The sequence below is a fragment of the Mesocricetus auratus genome, unplaced genomic scaffold, assembly GCF_017639785.1.
Source record: "Mesocricetus auratus isolate SY011 unplaced genomic scaffold, BCM_Maur_2.0 Super-Scaffold_100015, whole genome shotgun sequence".
Taxonomy (NCBI): domain Eukaryota; kingdom Metazoa; phylum Chordata; class Mammalia; order Rodentia; family Cricetidae; genus Mesocricetus; species Mesocricetus auratus.
The window spans coordinates 47,488,368-47,504,324 of NW_024429198.1; the positions used below are offsets into that span (position 1 = coordinate 47,488,368).

Genomic DNA, 15,957 nt, shown 5'->3' on the forward strand with positions numbered 1-15,957 from the left:
AAAATTTAGAAAAAAAAAATAAAACCTTTATTGACAAGAACAGCATGGGATTGGCTTATTAAATAACATGTTAGCACCATCCAGCACTGTGTAGAAAATCAGGAGCCAATGGACCAGACTAAGGTACACACACATGCACACACACACACACACACACACACACACACACACACACACACTCTCTCTCTCTCTCTCTCTCTCTCTCTCTCTCTCTCTCTCTCTCAAGAAATGTGTAAGATAAAGGTTTCATGTCACTAAGTCGAGGCTGAAGTTTTTAACAAATGATGTCTGAATATCAGACATTTAGCCATTTTGTTCAGAAGTTGGCTTCTGACATCATGAAAGTGCTAAATGTCACTGTGGGGAAAAATCTCAGAAATCTACCATTTCAATATAACAAAACAAAACACAAAAAAGAAAAATTTCTGTGCTACAGAAACAATGTAGTGACCTCAAAAGATTAGTAAAATAGCAGGAAAGCAAGCATGTGACGAGCTCTTGTTCATTAATTGGGTGGGGGAAGGGCAGGAAGGTCCATAGGGGAATGGAAACAGACTTGAGGAACACATATAGCTTTGCATGCAGAGAAAATAACAGACAGCCCCTTGGCAGGATTCAGGAGGATCGCCTGATGCCCATCCGAATGGCAAACTTGGGAATTGTTATTGTGTACGTGTGTGTGTGTCCATGTGTCTCTGTGTATGTATGTACTATACATACAGCAGTCACGGGATGATGTGTAAGTTCATGCATATGTGTGTGTGTGCATACTGTTCATGTAGAGGCCACAAGATGACCTGTGTGCGTAAATATGTGTGTGCATGCATGAGTGTGTATTGTACATGTAGAGGTCAGAGGATGACTCTGTGGAGATAGTTCTCTTCTTCCATGTAAGGGTCCTGGAGATTTGCTTCCTGGTGTTTTGACAGCAAAGGTTGTTTCCTATTGAGCCATCTCACTGGTCCCCTAATGACAAACCTTGAATATGCATAACAGCCAGACTGCCAGTCTCCTGCAAGTGAGGGAAGTAGATTCTGGTGATCAGTTGTATAAATTAGTGTAGTCTTGATCTAGGCACTCCGTTGGTCTTGTTGCAATGTATAGCACACATGCTTTTGTCTCAGAAAGTGACCTTTACCATGGGGACTCCCTTCTCATGCTTCTGCTTGTGCTCACAAAGCAGCCAGACCCAAGTTCCCAAGGAAGGCCACGGTAAGTGTGTTTCTGGATGGGGTCTGGGCATCACACTCAAACAGAATTTTCAAGGCTTTATTACATTTCATGTGGAAGCCATTTTATAGAACACTTGAAGCTACTACCAGGACTTGACTCCATGGCTAATTTCCACAGAAAAGAGAGTAAGGCCTTGGTTAGTTCATCTGGCAATCTGCTGCTGGCTTTTAAAAAGCTGCTTCTTTTAGCTAAAAGGCTCAATGAAGTAACACTAAACATTTATAATTTTAGCCATGTTTAATTAACTTCTCTCTGGTGTCTTGAATCATGTAATTCCATCTCCAAGCTTCTAATTTGGAAAAATACTCCCACATGCAGAGGCTTGCGCAAGACTGTTTACTGTGGAATCATTTTTAATCATGAAAAAAGGAAACAAATTAAGAAACGGTTCAATAAAACTATTAAGTCCATATTATGGAATTCTATGTAGCAGTTAAAAAGGATGAAGTGGAAATACATATATAGTAATATGGAAAAAAGTCCAAGATAAAGTGTTAGCAAAATAGGAAAATCACAGAAAAATATATAGTATGCAACCCCATTTTTATGAATATAAATTAAAATAAGATCTATATGCAAACATGTGTATAAAATAGCTTGGATAACATGAATACAGCTAGTTCAATAGAAAAATCCATTTGTAGCAAAATGAGACCATCTACTACTCTTCACTGGTTTTCAGGAACTTGTTTTAGAAATGCTTTTGTAGAGGACCACAGCTGTGGAGACCATCTGTGAAAAGGGACGTTTTGAAAACTATTAATTAACTTATATATATCTAAGGGTGTCTGTGTTTGATGTATCTATCTATCTATCTATCTATCTATCTATCCATCCATCCATCTATCCATCCATCCTTGAAGCATAGTCTTGCTATGCAGCTCTGGCTGGCTTGGAACTTGCTATGTCAATCAGGGTGGCATCTAATTTGTGGTGATCCTCATCTCTGCCTCCAGATGTTGGAATGGCAGATGTGCACCAGTACAACCAGATCATTTTTAAAAATTATCTATTTGATAGGAATTTTACATGTTTGAATTTGAAAGCCAGTTCAGTTTTCATTTAAATGTACAAACAGCATAGGGGCATTGTCTATGAATCCATTTTAGGCGAAGTTGACCCAATTTGTGATGCTTTCATTATGGAAATTCCTAGAGTCCTAGCCTCTAAAGATCAGAAAAGTGACAAGGAAGAACTGGCCGCTGAGTCAACAGAAAAGCAAATTTCACTGTGTATATACGATAACCTTTATGTTGAGAAGAAAACTAGAGGAGTTATTTAGAGGTCTGTTGTATGTGCTTTCTAAAGTGTACAGTGTAAGAATATGTAGGTGCTGTGACTATGAATACAGATAGAAAAACAGTGAGAGTTCCCTCAATTCTCACACAATTCGCTTATGAATTACAGTAAGAGACCCAGCAGGGGTCCACTGTTGTTCCCAAGGCCACGCCCCATCCACCCACTTCAGTATAACCCACAGCTTGGGTAGCAACAAAAGGAGAGCTGGCAATTTCACAGTGTTCAGTGAAGTTCATGACATCGTTTTTTTTAAACACCACAGTCACTAGGTTCCTTGCAGAGTGAACTGGTGTCTTTTTCTATGCAGATGGTAAGGTCTCAAGGGACAGTGACCACTCTGGGCTTTTCAGTTCAAAGGGACTGAGGACCAGCACAAACTTTTACACCAATGCTCCTAAGGATCCCTTAGCTCTTAGGGTTTCTGTGACACTCAGAGCAGCTCCAGAGGAGAAAGAAAAGGTTCAAACCAGTCACCAGATCCAAAATTAGCATTTTATTCAGAACGCTGGGGTCAGAGGTGTACTGTTTATAATCTGGTACACAACACAGACGCAAAGCCGTTGTCAGGGTCTTTCCAGTTTAAAAGCATTTTTTTCTTTTTTTCTCTCTTTATTTATTTTTTTGTTTGTTTAGTTTTATTTTTTTAAAAACACACACTTGCTAGTGCTGCCAGTACCAGGCCACCCCTTTTGACTTTTCTTTCCTTTTTTTGTGTGTAATTTTTTTGGTACAAATTATGTAAAACATTTGTGCTAAGAACTTTTATCCCTCCCCCAAACAAAACAAAACAAAAAAGAAAATAAAAAAATTAAAAAAAATTTCAAAATTAAAAATTGAGTATTCTAACTACAGCTCAACAGTTGAATCAAATGTCACTTTGTTTTGTAAATACTTTATCCATAACGAAAGATATTAACATGCAAAAAACCTGAATCCAAAGTCCAAATAATACATACACATGTTCCGAGTTCTCTGCACTCCTCCATAGTCTATGCTGATAAAACATTATGTACACACACCATTTTTACAGCGAGGTGGAAAAAATACAGGAAATAAAAAAGTGTACATGGATTAAGACCAAAATGTGTCTAACATTCTAGTTTATGAAAAATTGAATTTTGCTACAAATTGGTGATATGAAAACTCCCTTTATCTGCAACCAGCTGCGTAAGTTTTAAGATTTTAGTGAAAAAAAAAAACAAAAACAAAAACAAAAAACTAAAGTCTAAAACTAGAAGTAATGTACATTTTTCCTATCTCATGGTCTCACCCCCCCCACCCCAAGGTAACAAAATCACTCCATGAGTTAATTTTTTTTAATGTTTGTTTCATTCTGTATCTTAACAAAAGCAAATGCATTGTAACAAAAGTGTGTTGAAGCATATCACGTTTAACTTTCTGCTCCCGCCACAAAATATTTTGTCTTTTCCTTATTGTTTCAGAAATCAGTACCATTAAAGCCTTAAACAGAAAACTAATTCCAATCTGAAAAAGGTACAAAAAGGCACATAAAATCCCAGTGCTTCTGTACTGTAAAATTCAAGTGTAGCTGAGCTCGGTGTTTTCCAGACAGTATCGGATCACTGATATTCCCTGGGAGCCCAAACTGGTTCGCAGCCTACGCCCAAGCCTCCAGCAGGCACCGTGCTAGTGGACTACTGAGTTAAAGCCTAGCTTCTGTATGCTTTTTGGGAATATCAGGTGAAACTGTTCGTACTTGTCCAAAAGCTAAGTCCGTCCTGCCGTTCAGTCGTCGCCACCGCCGTACATGTCGGCCAGCTTCTTGAAGCGGGGTCCCCAGTCATTCAGGTAGTCATAGTCCTGGTCCCCACCGCTACTGGAGGAGTTGAGGGAGCTCAAGGATCCGGCCGTGGAGCCGCTGCCCTCGTAGTCGAAGACTAAGAGGGAGTCGTATGGCGGAGCTGTGGGGTCGTTGTCAGCAGCTTTAAGGCCCTAGGTTAGGAGAGAATGGAAGGAATTACTAGAGGGTTCCAGATCACAGAGCACAAGGTCACACCAGAGTCCTTGAGGGATCGCAACGACTCATAGATTCCCATTGGCAAGATCACAGCACTTCCAGCACACAGGAAAAATAAGGGGTGGTGGTGGTGGTGGTGACTAGGATTTCCGAGTCAGACAATTACCTTTTTCAAGGACAATCCTAAGGATGGCCATGACCATAAGTAGCGGTTTTGAAAGAGTAATTTAATTTACTAATATATCAGGGACTATGGAACAAATACAAAGGTCTTTGTGATACATGGACCCGGATAGGGATTTCTGGCAATTAGGAAGTTGAATACAAACTACCTATGTATCAAAGAGGACACATATAACAGAACCAGTTGGTCCTTGGTCCTCTATCTGTTTACAATGTATTTTAGGCAGCATGATTATACCAGCAAGCTCATGACAAATATCAGAACTATGGAATCTAATTAGCAATAGGAAATTGGAAAAAAGAAAAAGAAAAGGAAAACCGAGATGGCCACAAACAGTCTGAAGTTACGGAAGAAGTGACATTGACCTAATTTGAGGAAGCTGTCAAAGGATGAGTGATGAGGAGTCAGATGTGATACTACATGCAGAGTCACACTAAATCACCGTACTATTAGAACATAACATATGGAGTTAATTAATACAGTGTGCAAAGGCAGGAGACTGGGAGTACGCTGTTACAGCACAGAGGAGCCACTTGCAGACAATCACAGAAACCAAGCCAGTCTCAGAAAGGCAGATGTGCATTTCCTGTAATTTCATGCATACATACAAAACTGTCTCACACATGTGTGTGTGCACACGTGCGCGCACACACACACACACACACACACATACACACACACACAGAGTATGAAAGTGTAGTGAACTGACATAGAAGAACAAAGACCAGTGGGAAAAGAGACAATGAAAAGGTGGGCTAAGGGGTATGGGTGTAATATGCCCACATACAACATATAGTTGTATGAACTGTCTTAGGTAAAACACTACCACATATGATTATTGCATATAACGAACATTTAAAATGTATCTTCAGTAGGGCGACTTCTAGCGTTCATAGGCCATAGAAAAGCCATGACCCAATACTTGTACATAATACAAATATTGGAGAGGGGGGAGTTTTGTTAATCTAAAATGAAATATATACATATGAGTCTTGAGGATAAGGAACACAGAAATAAGGAGGCAATTAGCATCCACATTTTTAACTCTTGGAAACAGGTGCTTTTAAATATGCAATGGAAGTATCTACAGCTAATTGTTAATTATGCACGACAAAACATTAAAAAAAAGCAGCCTTGGCTCCTTTGGGAATTTTCTCAGTTCCATTCTGATTCTCCACAACACGGCAACAACCGTTTTCCAGCAATTACTGGCTTCTTACAGCTCTGGATCAGCAGAAGCTGATGTGTGTGTGTGGGCCTCCCTTTGTCAAAGAGGCGGAGACCTGTCATATACTTTCTTCCTTGAGAGATAATCTTCATCATCCCTATGTTTTCTGAGTATATTAGCTTACGTATGTGTGACAGTTGGAGTTAATCATCAAGTTACTGGAAGGTGATCCTCTGGGCATGTCTGAGGCAAAATTACCTTGACTCCATTAACTGGAGTGGGAAGATGTGCCTGCCTTGGGTGAAACCATTCCCTAGCAGGGATCCTGGATTGTATAAATAGGGAGGTGTGGGGACACCAGACCTTGAGGAGAGACCCACTTCCCCATCCGCCTGGGAGTAGGCAGCTGTAAGACAATGTTTACTAAAACATATTTACTAAAAACAATACAATGCCCGGGGCAGTAAGTTCCTGAAAAGGGCTTGCCCACAGGAACTGCCCTGTCCTCGACCTTTTCCAAAGACTAACCGCCCCTTCAGACCCACCCACCTCCACCTCTGGTGTCAGGGTATATAATAACCAGCCAGAGTAGGAATAAAAGAAAGCCTTCTTGAGGAGCCTTCTGGTCTGTGTCATCAATCCCCAACACCCTCTGCACATTCTCGGACACAGGCTGCACAGCAGGCATGGTAGGGAGGGAGGGAACTGAGTGGCGAGCACTTGTTCCTCTCTCTGCTGACTGAGTGTGGTGGGCCAGCTACTTGAAGCCTGCGTTCCTTGTCTTCCCACAGTGATGGGCTCCAACTATGAGTCTGATTAAATCCTTTCTTCCCTGAACTGCTTCTGTCAGGGTATTTTGCCACAACAACCAGAAAACAAAACAAAAACAAAAGCAAAACAAAACAAAATTCATTTTTTAAATAAGTATGTTCAATTCTTGTAAGTTACAGATAAGCAAAGTTAAGATCAGTCCGTATGCTGTGGTGTTTCTGCACCTGGATCTGAGTCAACACCTAAATTTTCACCAGTATTCACCCTGAGTCCTGGTATCGACTCATGTGAGATTGTAAGACGGGCATCTGAAGACCAGAAGAGATATGGGGTTCATGTGTTCACCAATGTTGGCCACAGAAAACCTGAATGAGTACCAGTTAATATTTTTAATGGTTACTTTTAAAGAAAAAAAACTGCATTGACATTTGAAATAAAAGTTAAGACATGTTATTTTAAGAAATAAAACAGCAGCTGCTAGATTCCCATCAAAAACCAGAGCCAAAGCCTACCAACCCTCCCACAGCCAAGAATTTCTTACCAACAATCCTAACCATTTATAATTAGGCACAACTTTCCCTCATATCATGTTATACTAGTTCCACCCCAGAAAGGGCTGTTAAATAAAAATTTAAAAGTCTTCAGCAAACCACTTCAATATGTAAAACAAAAATAATTCTGGACGAGACTTTCCTTATCGTATTTTTAGAATAAGCTACAGTGCAGTTCTGCTAAGAGAACCACAACCTACACTTTCTCAGGATCCCTGTCTTTTTTTTGTGGCAGATGGGGTTGGTGTCCTCAGTGATCCCCGGGGAAGCACACGCCCAAGATGCCACGAGGGCCTCTAGAGTCACAGTTTACTTGCTCCTTTCAGCTGCTGGGCCTCTTTGTGGCCGTGTGACATTCAGTGGTGCTGATAGTCCTTTCTCTGGTCAGCCAGGAGGATGGGCTGTCACACATGCGGGTTTCACTTTCCCTGAGACGTTGGGATGAAAACTACATGTGAATAAGGACAGAGAGACTGATGGACTTGGAACTTTAGCAAGAAGGACAGCCAGCACCAACACAAGCCAGCGACAGCTAATAGTTACTTCAGCCCCAGCTCTTGAAAAGTCAAAGAATTCACCTTTATTCATTTTGCATCATCAATGCAAGGCACATGGGTTGGGTTTCTGCAAACTCTAATGCATTGGAGACCTGGGTATGAACAAACTAGATTCACTGACTGCCCTCTTGGGGTTTACAGTCACTTAGTATTACCTTATATATCACCCCCCCTTCCTACAAAATCCACCAACTACAACTATAGGTTAGTAAATGATTCTTTTAGTTCAGCACCATCTAGCTTTGGCCTACATTTGAAATAGACCCCGGAGGAAAAATCAAAAAGTTTCACAAAAATTCCTAGCACAAAGACTTCCTAAAAACAAGAACTAAGATTTTGCTATGAGGGTATGGGTTTGGAGGAGGGCTGTGTGGTTGGTAGAGAGCTTGCCCAGGCTGTAAGAAGTCCTGGGTTTGGTTCCTTAACTAGGCATTGTGGTGCTCACCTGTAATCATAGCACCACATAGACAGAGGTTGTAGGATGGGATGTTTAAGGTTTCTCTTGGAATGGCTACAAGTCCAGTTCAAGGAGTTCAAAGCCAGATGATGATATTTAATACCCTATGTTGAAAGAGTCAAGGGCAGGATGGCAGAGCTTCAAGTACATCTAGATTCAGAGGTTGGAAAGTGATGGCATAGATTTCTGCACCCAAGTGATTCATGCTGCAACTCTCTGGTCCTCACTGTTATGGCAGAGACTCTGAAAATCTTCAGCAAATGTCTAACACATTTAATTCAGCACTCTTTAAGATCAGTGGAATACTTGAAGTAATCCATGCCATGCCTAGTGCTGACAATCTTAAAAATAATCTTTTATCTTGAGAAATATACACTTCAGATCCTGCGTTGGTCTTCTGATCACCATGGTAGTTTTGAATTTGTTTTCTTTGCATTTACAAAGGAATTAAGGAAGACTACTGTGCAATGTAGGTCATGGCGTGTTATCTCCACGTTGGTAATGATGAAAGGGTCAAATCAGACTGACCTGGAAGAATTCTTGGTGAAGCTATCTTTCCAGGTAGGGGTCAAGAACTTTCGTTCCCTTTTGCATGCATAGCATTTGTTTGTACTTCAGAATGGAATGGGACAATTCTGAGTGAGGTTCTTACTAAGATCACAGTAAAACACAGAAACTGGCAATTATAGCCATGCAACCAGAGACTGCAGAATAAACCTGGGAGCAGAATCCTCTGGATCCCTTATGAATTTCTTTATTCTTGGACATGGATACTGTCCAAAGGGCCGTTCCTAAATTTACAAGCCAACCACGTGTTTCTCTAGGTGTGACTCAATTTAGAAAGGCATGCTTGTTTCCTTGGTTCACCTTTCATGGGAAAGAAGATCTTGAACTCTGGATAAATTTATCTGGGTGCCTTTATCACAGTTCTGTAGTCTCGGGTCCTCTGCAGAGTGCAAGCTGTGGCTACTTCTAGCTGAGCTTGTATTTATAGACTTTGGACCCTATGCTTTGGGGTGGAGACTTACTTTGATGGGAACTACAAAGACACTCTGCAGAGAGGAACACAAGAGGGACGGAAGGAGAAAGAGCCACTGATCTGACATGTCTTCTGTAGTCTTTCTGCCACAGCTTTGCCTCAGCTCCCCATGTCCTGCCTGCAGATGAGCGACAGGGGTGTCTCGCTGTTCTTCTCATCTCAGAACTCCAGCTCCTTTCCTCGGATGACTAGCGTGCTGACACTCCCTGTAGGCAAAGCCTTCAGCGTGCTTTTTAAGACACAGGTTCACCCAGGGTTTGAAAGACAGTTTTGAATAGGTATGCAGCCCTCTCATGGAAATAAAAGCAATTGCCTTTATTTAAAAATTAAACTTAAAATTGATTAACGGTTTAAGTAAATAATAGAAGAGAGAAGCCAAGATAGAAGAATTAGATGGTGCTTTCCCAAGGCCTGAACAATGTCTGGGTAATCAACAAAACAAAAATCAAAACTCTGTAGAGACAGACTTAGTAACAACTCTGATTGTTTCCTCTGACCTGAACCTGAACACCTACAACTGAACTAAACACCAGTTTCTCAAACCTGAAGGTGCACAGCTTCTATTTACACATTCATTTCCTTCTAACTGCAATGCAATTGTAATGCTTCAACATATTTTATATGATTAATATGCCTTATCCATCCATTTAGCAAATCATTTATCTACTTATCCATCCAGTTATATGCCTACTCATCTGTTCAGCCATCCACTCATCCAGCATCCATCCATCCATCCAATATCCATCCATCCATCCATCCATCCATCCATCCATCCATCCATCCACCCACCCACCCATCCATCCACCCACTCTTTCATGCATTAGCCCACTGGAAATGCTACTTTTGCTGTTGTGTTTTTCTTCTCCCGCCATGGAAGTCACCCCTGTGGTTCCTCCCGTCACTTCTTGCATCTCCTTGACTGAATCATCTCAGCATGCGAGGCCCCTTCCTGCTGAAGCTGCTTTGCACTAAAACCTGCATTTCAGGCAGGATCTGAGTCCTGGCCTCTCTTCTACAAGAGATCATTTCCCTAATCCTCCAGATTTAGTGTTTTTATTTTTTAAATCTCAGCATCTAGATTATGTCTGACATGATACCTACTCTGTTAAGAGGATCTAAGGTTAAAATATAGTTGGGGCTGGGGTGGTAGCCCACACTTTTAATTCTAGCACTCAGGAGGCAGAGGCAGAGGCAGGTGGGTCTCTGCAAGTCCAAAGCCAGGCTGGTCTGCATAGCTCCAGTACAATCAGACCTACATAGAGACTCTGTCTCAAAAATGAAACACAAGCAAATAAACAAATAAATAAACAGACAAACAAAATATAGGTTGACATAATATACCATTTTACATTATATATCGAAGCTAACATTACTATCCTCTTTGGTTGTAGAGACTTTAAGATGTGATTATTTATAAAGAGATACTTTAAGTTTTCATTTATAATTATTAATAAAAATGGTCTGAAATAATCATTATTGATTTCTAACAATTCAGAGACTCTACTGCATGACATGTGCCGTGCCAAGCACTTTACGCATGCTATCTATTTGCTGTTGTTTTGGTTTTCAAGACAGGGTTTCTCTATGTAGCCCTGGCTGTCCTAGAACTTGCTCTCTTGACTAGGTTGGCCTTGAACTCACAGAGATCTGTCTGCCTCTGCCTCCTGGGTGCTGGGATTAAAGGCATGCCATGACACCCATCGACACATGCCATCTTACTAGTTCTCACTACATCCTTTTTTATTCCCTGCTTACAAAGAAGACAACAGGAAACCCAGAGACTAAGTTCAAGGATCTTGACCTTGCACAAAACCCCAGTGCTGTGAGATGAGCTGGATTTGAACTCAGACAAGTCCCTCTAGGGGAAAATTATATGCTTTAAGGTAGACAAACTAAATGTAATTAACATGAGAAAGAGGCAGTTTAAGCTTTGGTAGTTATAACAAATTCTTCTACAAGGCCCTTCGGATGTTTTAAGCAGTGTTCAGTCTTTTCACAGAAGGAAGGGCACACATGGTTTTAATTCCTCTAAGATAAGGGCATGTGAGATTAACGCAGTTATTGGAGATATGCTAATATCGACTAAGGAGATGAGATTAAATGAATTTATTTCAATTTTCTCACCTTCTGAAGGTCATGCATAAAAATGCAAACAGAATGAAATTCTTAGGAAAATCTGCAAACAGGTGTCTTGCTCTACTCTACCTGCCTCACTGGAAATGAGTTCACTTGTGAGATTGAAGGCAACGTTCATTCATTATTTAAATAAACAAGCTAGAGAATGTTCTCATGAGCTTCCCTATTCCTTATATCCATAAAAGCGCTCCAATTATAATCACTGCTATATTATTCTTCCTTTGGAACATTTGGTCCTCTGCTAAATCAAATAAGACCTGGAGATAAATAAATTTGTATGTATTTGCAATGTTTTCACAAAGTGTGCCGGAGTTGTTTCCAGGTGCCTTCAAATGTTTCAAAATACATGTATTTATTTTTCTTTGCCAAGTTAATGAACGCTATGGAGTGAGTCTTAATGGTTCCTGGGATGGAAGGATTCGCATGGGGCTTCTGAGAATTCTGTAACTTCTAGGGAGCATCAATCTCCTTTCCTTTGGCCACAGAACCAACTAGCATATCCTGATACTACTCTCTTTCATTCTTTCTGAGACACCTTAACCTGTGTGGGGTTCCCTCCTGCCTCTAATTGTAGGACGGTTTTGCTGTCGTTATTTTGGTGTTTTGAAACAAGGTGTCCTTTACCTAAGGCTGACATGGAATCCCTGTGTAGCCAAGTATGACCTTAAAGTGATGCTCCTGCTTCTGCTGAGTGCTGGGATTGTAGATGTGGACCACCACAGACAGTTTATGAGATGCTTGGGATTGAAGCAAGGGTTTTGTGCAAGCAACATCTGCAGTCAGTTCCCTGGTCCTTGGACATTTCAAGGCTTGTTTGTGGTTCCCTTTCTTCTTATTTCTGTATTTGTAGATAATACCCAATTTCACGGATTTGCTGCTATTTTGAAAATGATTACACGTGGGACCCTATCATCCCTTTCTTCATTCATTAACCTAAGTACCTTGCACTACCCTATCTACCCTCACCAGGAATAAGGACCCATTTCCGGGGCCATATAAGACCTCAGGGGCAGGTTGAATGGAATGATGGATGGTTTTTAATGAAGAGGGGTAAGCCCCAGGTAGGGTTCAGTGACTCTGGATAGCACCTATCTCTACTCTGTGTAGTGACCCATTCTGGCTTGGTAAAGTTTCAAAAGGGAAAAGTGAGTAGAATCTGGAAGAACAGAATCCAATTACAAGGCAAGGGTGCAAAGCCCAAACAGCCACCTTTCAATGTTCTGCAATATGCAGGCTGGTGATGGACTTGAGATGAAACTGGAGTGAGTGTAACCCTGGCATGAGAGGATGTCTGCGCATGGTGAACACAACTTCAATATTGACCAGAGGCTCCCCGACTGAGGATGGATGGAGTCAGGCCCCCAACAACACATTGACAAGAATGTAAGCGAAAACACATTTAATACACCTAGAGCACTGAACGTCACAGTTCAGCCATACAGAACAAGTAATAGTCCTTGCTCTAGGGAACTCATATACTTAGGTGAGAGACGAAAATATTGACAGTTGTACCCTCAACTGGAAGAGAGAATACCGACATTCACACTCTCCAATGGCAGACAGAGTATTTATAGTCACACCCTAGGCAGCTGGGGAGGACTACGTCGGAGAGCATCATTTGGTCTTTTCAGACATAGCAAGGACAGTTTCATAGACAAGATGTTTGCATTGGATCCTCATGGCTACAGAAGCCTTGCAGATCAAGAAAGTATGAGTTTTTCCTGTTCAAAAGGACCATGCTTTCGGGGACTACAAACACCTTATGACTGGTTTAAGAAAAGAACTCAGAGAATGAGAAAAATGGCAGGAATCAGGACGTGATTAGCCTTATAACAGCACCTGGTGTTTGATTTTTATTTCCAAACGAAGAATATCAGGGCTGGGATGGACTCCCACAGTGCCTGACACCAGAGGGCCGTGCAGAAGCACCTAAGGTTTTGAATTCTACACATCAAAACTCTTGATTGCAGGAAAATCCAGTTCTCACACCCATAGTTCTAAAATTCATTACATCTTAAAACCCAGTCATCAAGAGGATAATGCAACATTTTCTCAGAAAAAAAAAATACAACAAATCCAGATACAGCCCATCGGGCACTCTTAGATAAAGAAAAATCTCCAGTGCTGTTCCTAAGTTCCTGCAGCTGTCTCTAAGCAGGTCTGTGTGCAAGAACAGGGCAAGACAGAACACATATTATAGAAAAAGTGAGATACTGGCATCTTTTTTTTTTTTAATCTCCTACATGGTCTTATTCTGTGTCTGCCACAAATTAACCAGTTGTTTACTTAGCTGAAGTAGACATGTTTGGAAAGCAGCCTCTTCTCATTCAGGAACAGATAGCAATGGAAAGTGACAGACACTGAGAAATACTCCACAAAAACTTTGTTAAATATGCTACTATTCTTACTTTATTTATATGGTGTGTATGGAGGAGGCACATTCAGCTGTGTCCACGTGATGGTGAGAGGACAACTCGTGAGGATCATTTCTCCCTTTCTACCATGTGGGTTTCAGGGATCCAATCAGACCATCAGAATGTGCCTTTACCCAGGGAGGCATCTTGTCAGCCCTTATATCCAAACTTACCACATATGACTGATGACATTGATATATTGTATGGTGATGTCAGAAAAGCCCACAAAACAAGAGGCTCATGTTGTGGAAATTTACTTTAGTTAGGCAAAGATGTGTTATATTTGTTTATGCTGCATTTGTTGAATTAAAAAACGTGTTGCTGTCTCGCCTTGCCTTTGTAAGGCACCCGATTTGTCTAATAAAAAGCTGAACAGCCAATAGCTGGGCAGAGGAGCAATAAGTGAACTGGTAGCCAGAGAGACTAAGTCGGAGGATGAATCTAGGCTTAAGGAGAGAGAAGAGAAAACAAGAGTGAAAAAGGAGAGGGAGTCACCCAGGGCCAGCCAGGCAGGCATCTGCCAGCCAGCCAGACTGAGTAGGACACAGAGAATGAATGAAAGGAAAAAAACACCCAAGGCAAAGCATAGATGAAGAGAAACAGGTTAATTTAAGTTATAAGAGATAATGGGATAAGCATAAGACCAAGAATTCATAACTAATAAGTTTTGTGTTGTGATTCGGGAGGCGGTTGGTGGCTAAAAGAAAGCCTGCTACAGGCCCGTGAACACATGACCAAGACCACAGGCAATGGCCACCTTACATGTTGTGATGTATAGAGACCCATGTTGACCTTGGAATGTCCAGCGTCTGCACAGAGAACGCAGCTCCTGCTATAGATTCAGTCAGTATCAATAGCTATCACTTATAGGAACAATAAAAGTCCTGGGACAGAATTTCAGTAAGAGACTTGCCAGTACCTAAAGAGAAGAAGCACAAGTCTTTCTGTCAAAATTTTAGTATCAGCCATAGCAGGACTCTTGGGGGCAATGACATAAAAGAATGACAGTGAATTCTGACTGTGAAATTGTGTCTGTTACATGCAACAGAGAATTAGCTTCCTGATACAGAGGCGTTTAAACGTCCTCTACAAGGCTGGTGTTCATATCACATGATATTTAACTTTCAATTAATGTCCTGATGAGTTGATGAGGATGTAGTGAGTTCTCACCAGCTCTGGGTCCAGAAGGCACAGTGTAGAAAAAGGCAAAGAGAACCCCTGTAAAGTTGTTATTACCAATACATGAAGTTAGAATGCAGAGCAATACAAGTCTGTTTGTTGTTAATAGTCTAGAGGAAAAACTATCCTTCTTGGAGAGAATGGCTGCTGCTGCTAATATTGATGAATGTCATTTTACAATGCAGATGTTCAATGATGGCTCCCTTTTAGGTGGATGGAAACATTTCAGGGTGCCGGGAAGACAGTCTGGTCTACAATGTGCCTCCTATGCAAGCTTGAGGACCTCAGTTTGAGCCTTGGCAGCCATGTCAAAAAAGCCACTCTGGGTGGCACATGCTTAAAATCACGGTACTGGGATGGGGGTGGAGACAGATGGGGGGTTCTTGATGCTTCACTGCCAGCTAGTCTAGTCTACATGGTGAGTTTCAGGTTCACTGAGAGATCCTGTCTCAAAAAATAAAGTTAGATAGCGCCTAAGGAATGTTACCCGAGGTTGTCCTCTAGTCTTTAAACACATATGAATGCAAGTTCACACATACATCTGCACATACATGTTTATATGCACATATATTTAAAAATATTAATTTGTTCTCTATCACTGATGCCATATCTGTTTTACTATAAACATAAACTCAAAAATGATGTTTTTTGATGATTTGCATTCAATAGCTGTGTGCCTAATGTGTAACTCACAGAGACTTAACCTTAAGCATACAGTAAAATGCTCTACAAGAAAGTGAGTCATTTTTGTCAATGGTGTAGCCACTGGTTAGTTGCCAATGCTCCTATATTTAACCCCCAACTCACACTTGTAACTAACCCTAATCGAACACTAAAAAGGACATGACAGCAGAAAGGGGTCTAATGGGGGGGGAGGGAGGGATCAGTGGGAGTTGGGTGGCAGGAGATATAATGGGGTGGATAAACAAGACACGTTAAACATGTGCATAATGTACAATGAAACTGATTCTGTATAGTTAATGTGTTAATC

At 41.1% G+C, this 15,957-nt stretch overlaps 1 protein-coding gene across 1 annotated transcript in view; it reads right to left on the reverse strand.

The window, feature by feature from the left end:
* Positions 1-3,005: 3,005 nt before the first annotated feature.
* The window catches only part of Cdh2 (cadherin 2), a 215,117-nt gene continuing 202,165 nt past the window's right edge, over positions 3,006-15,957 (reverse strand). Inside the window, exon 16 of the mRNA XM_005065356.3 lies at positions 3,006-4,485. Within this exon, the coding sequence (XP_005065413.1) occupies positions 4,279-4,485 (207 nt within the window). The 3' untranslated portion in view covers positions 3,006-4,278. The remainder of the gene's footprint in view (positions 4,486-15,957) is intronic.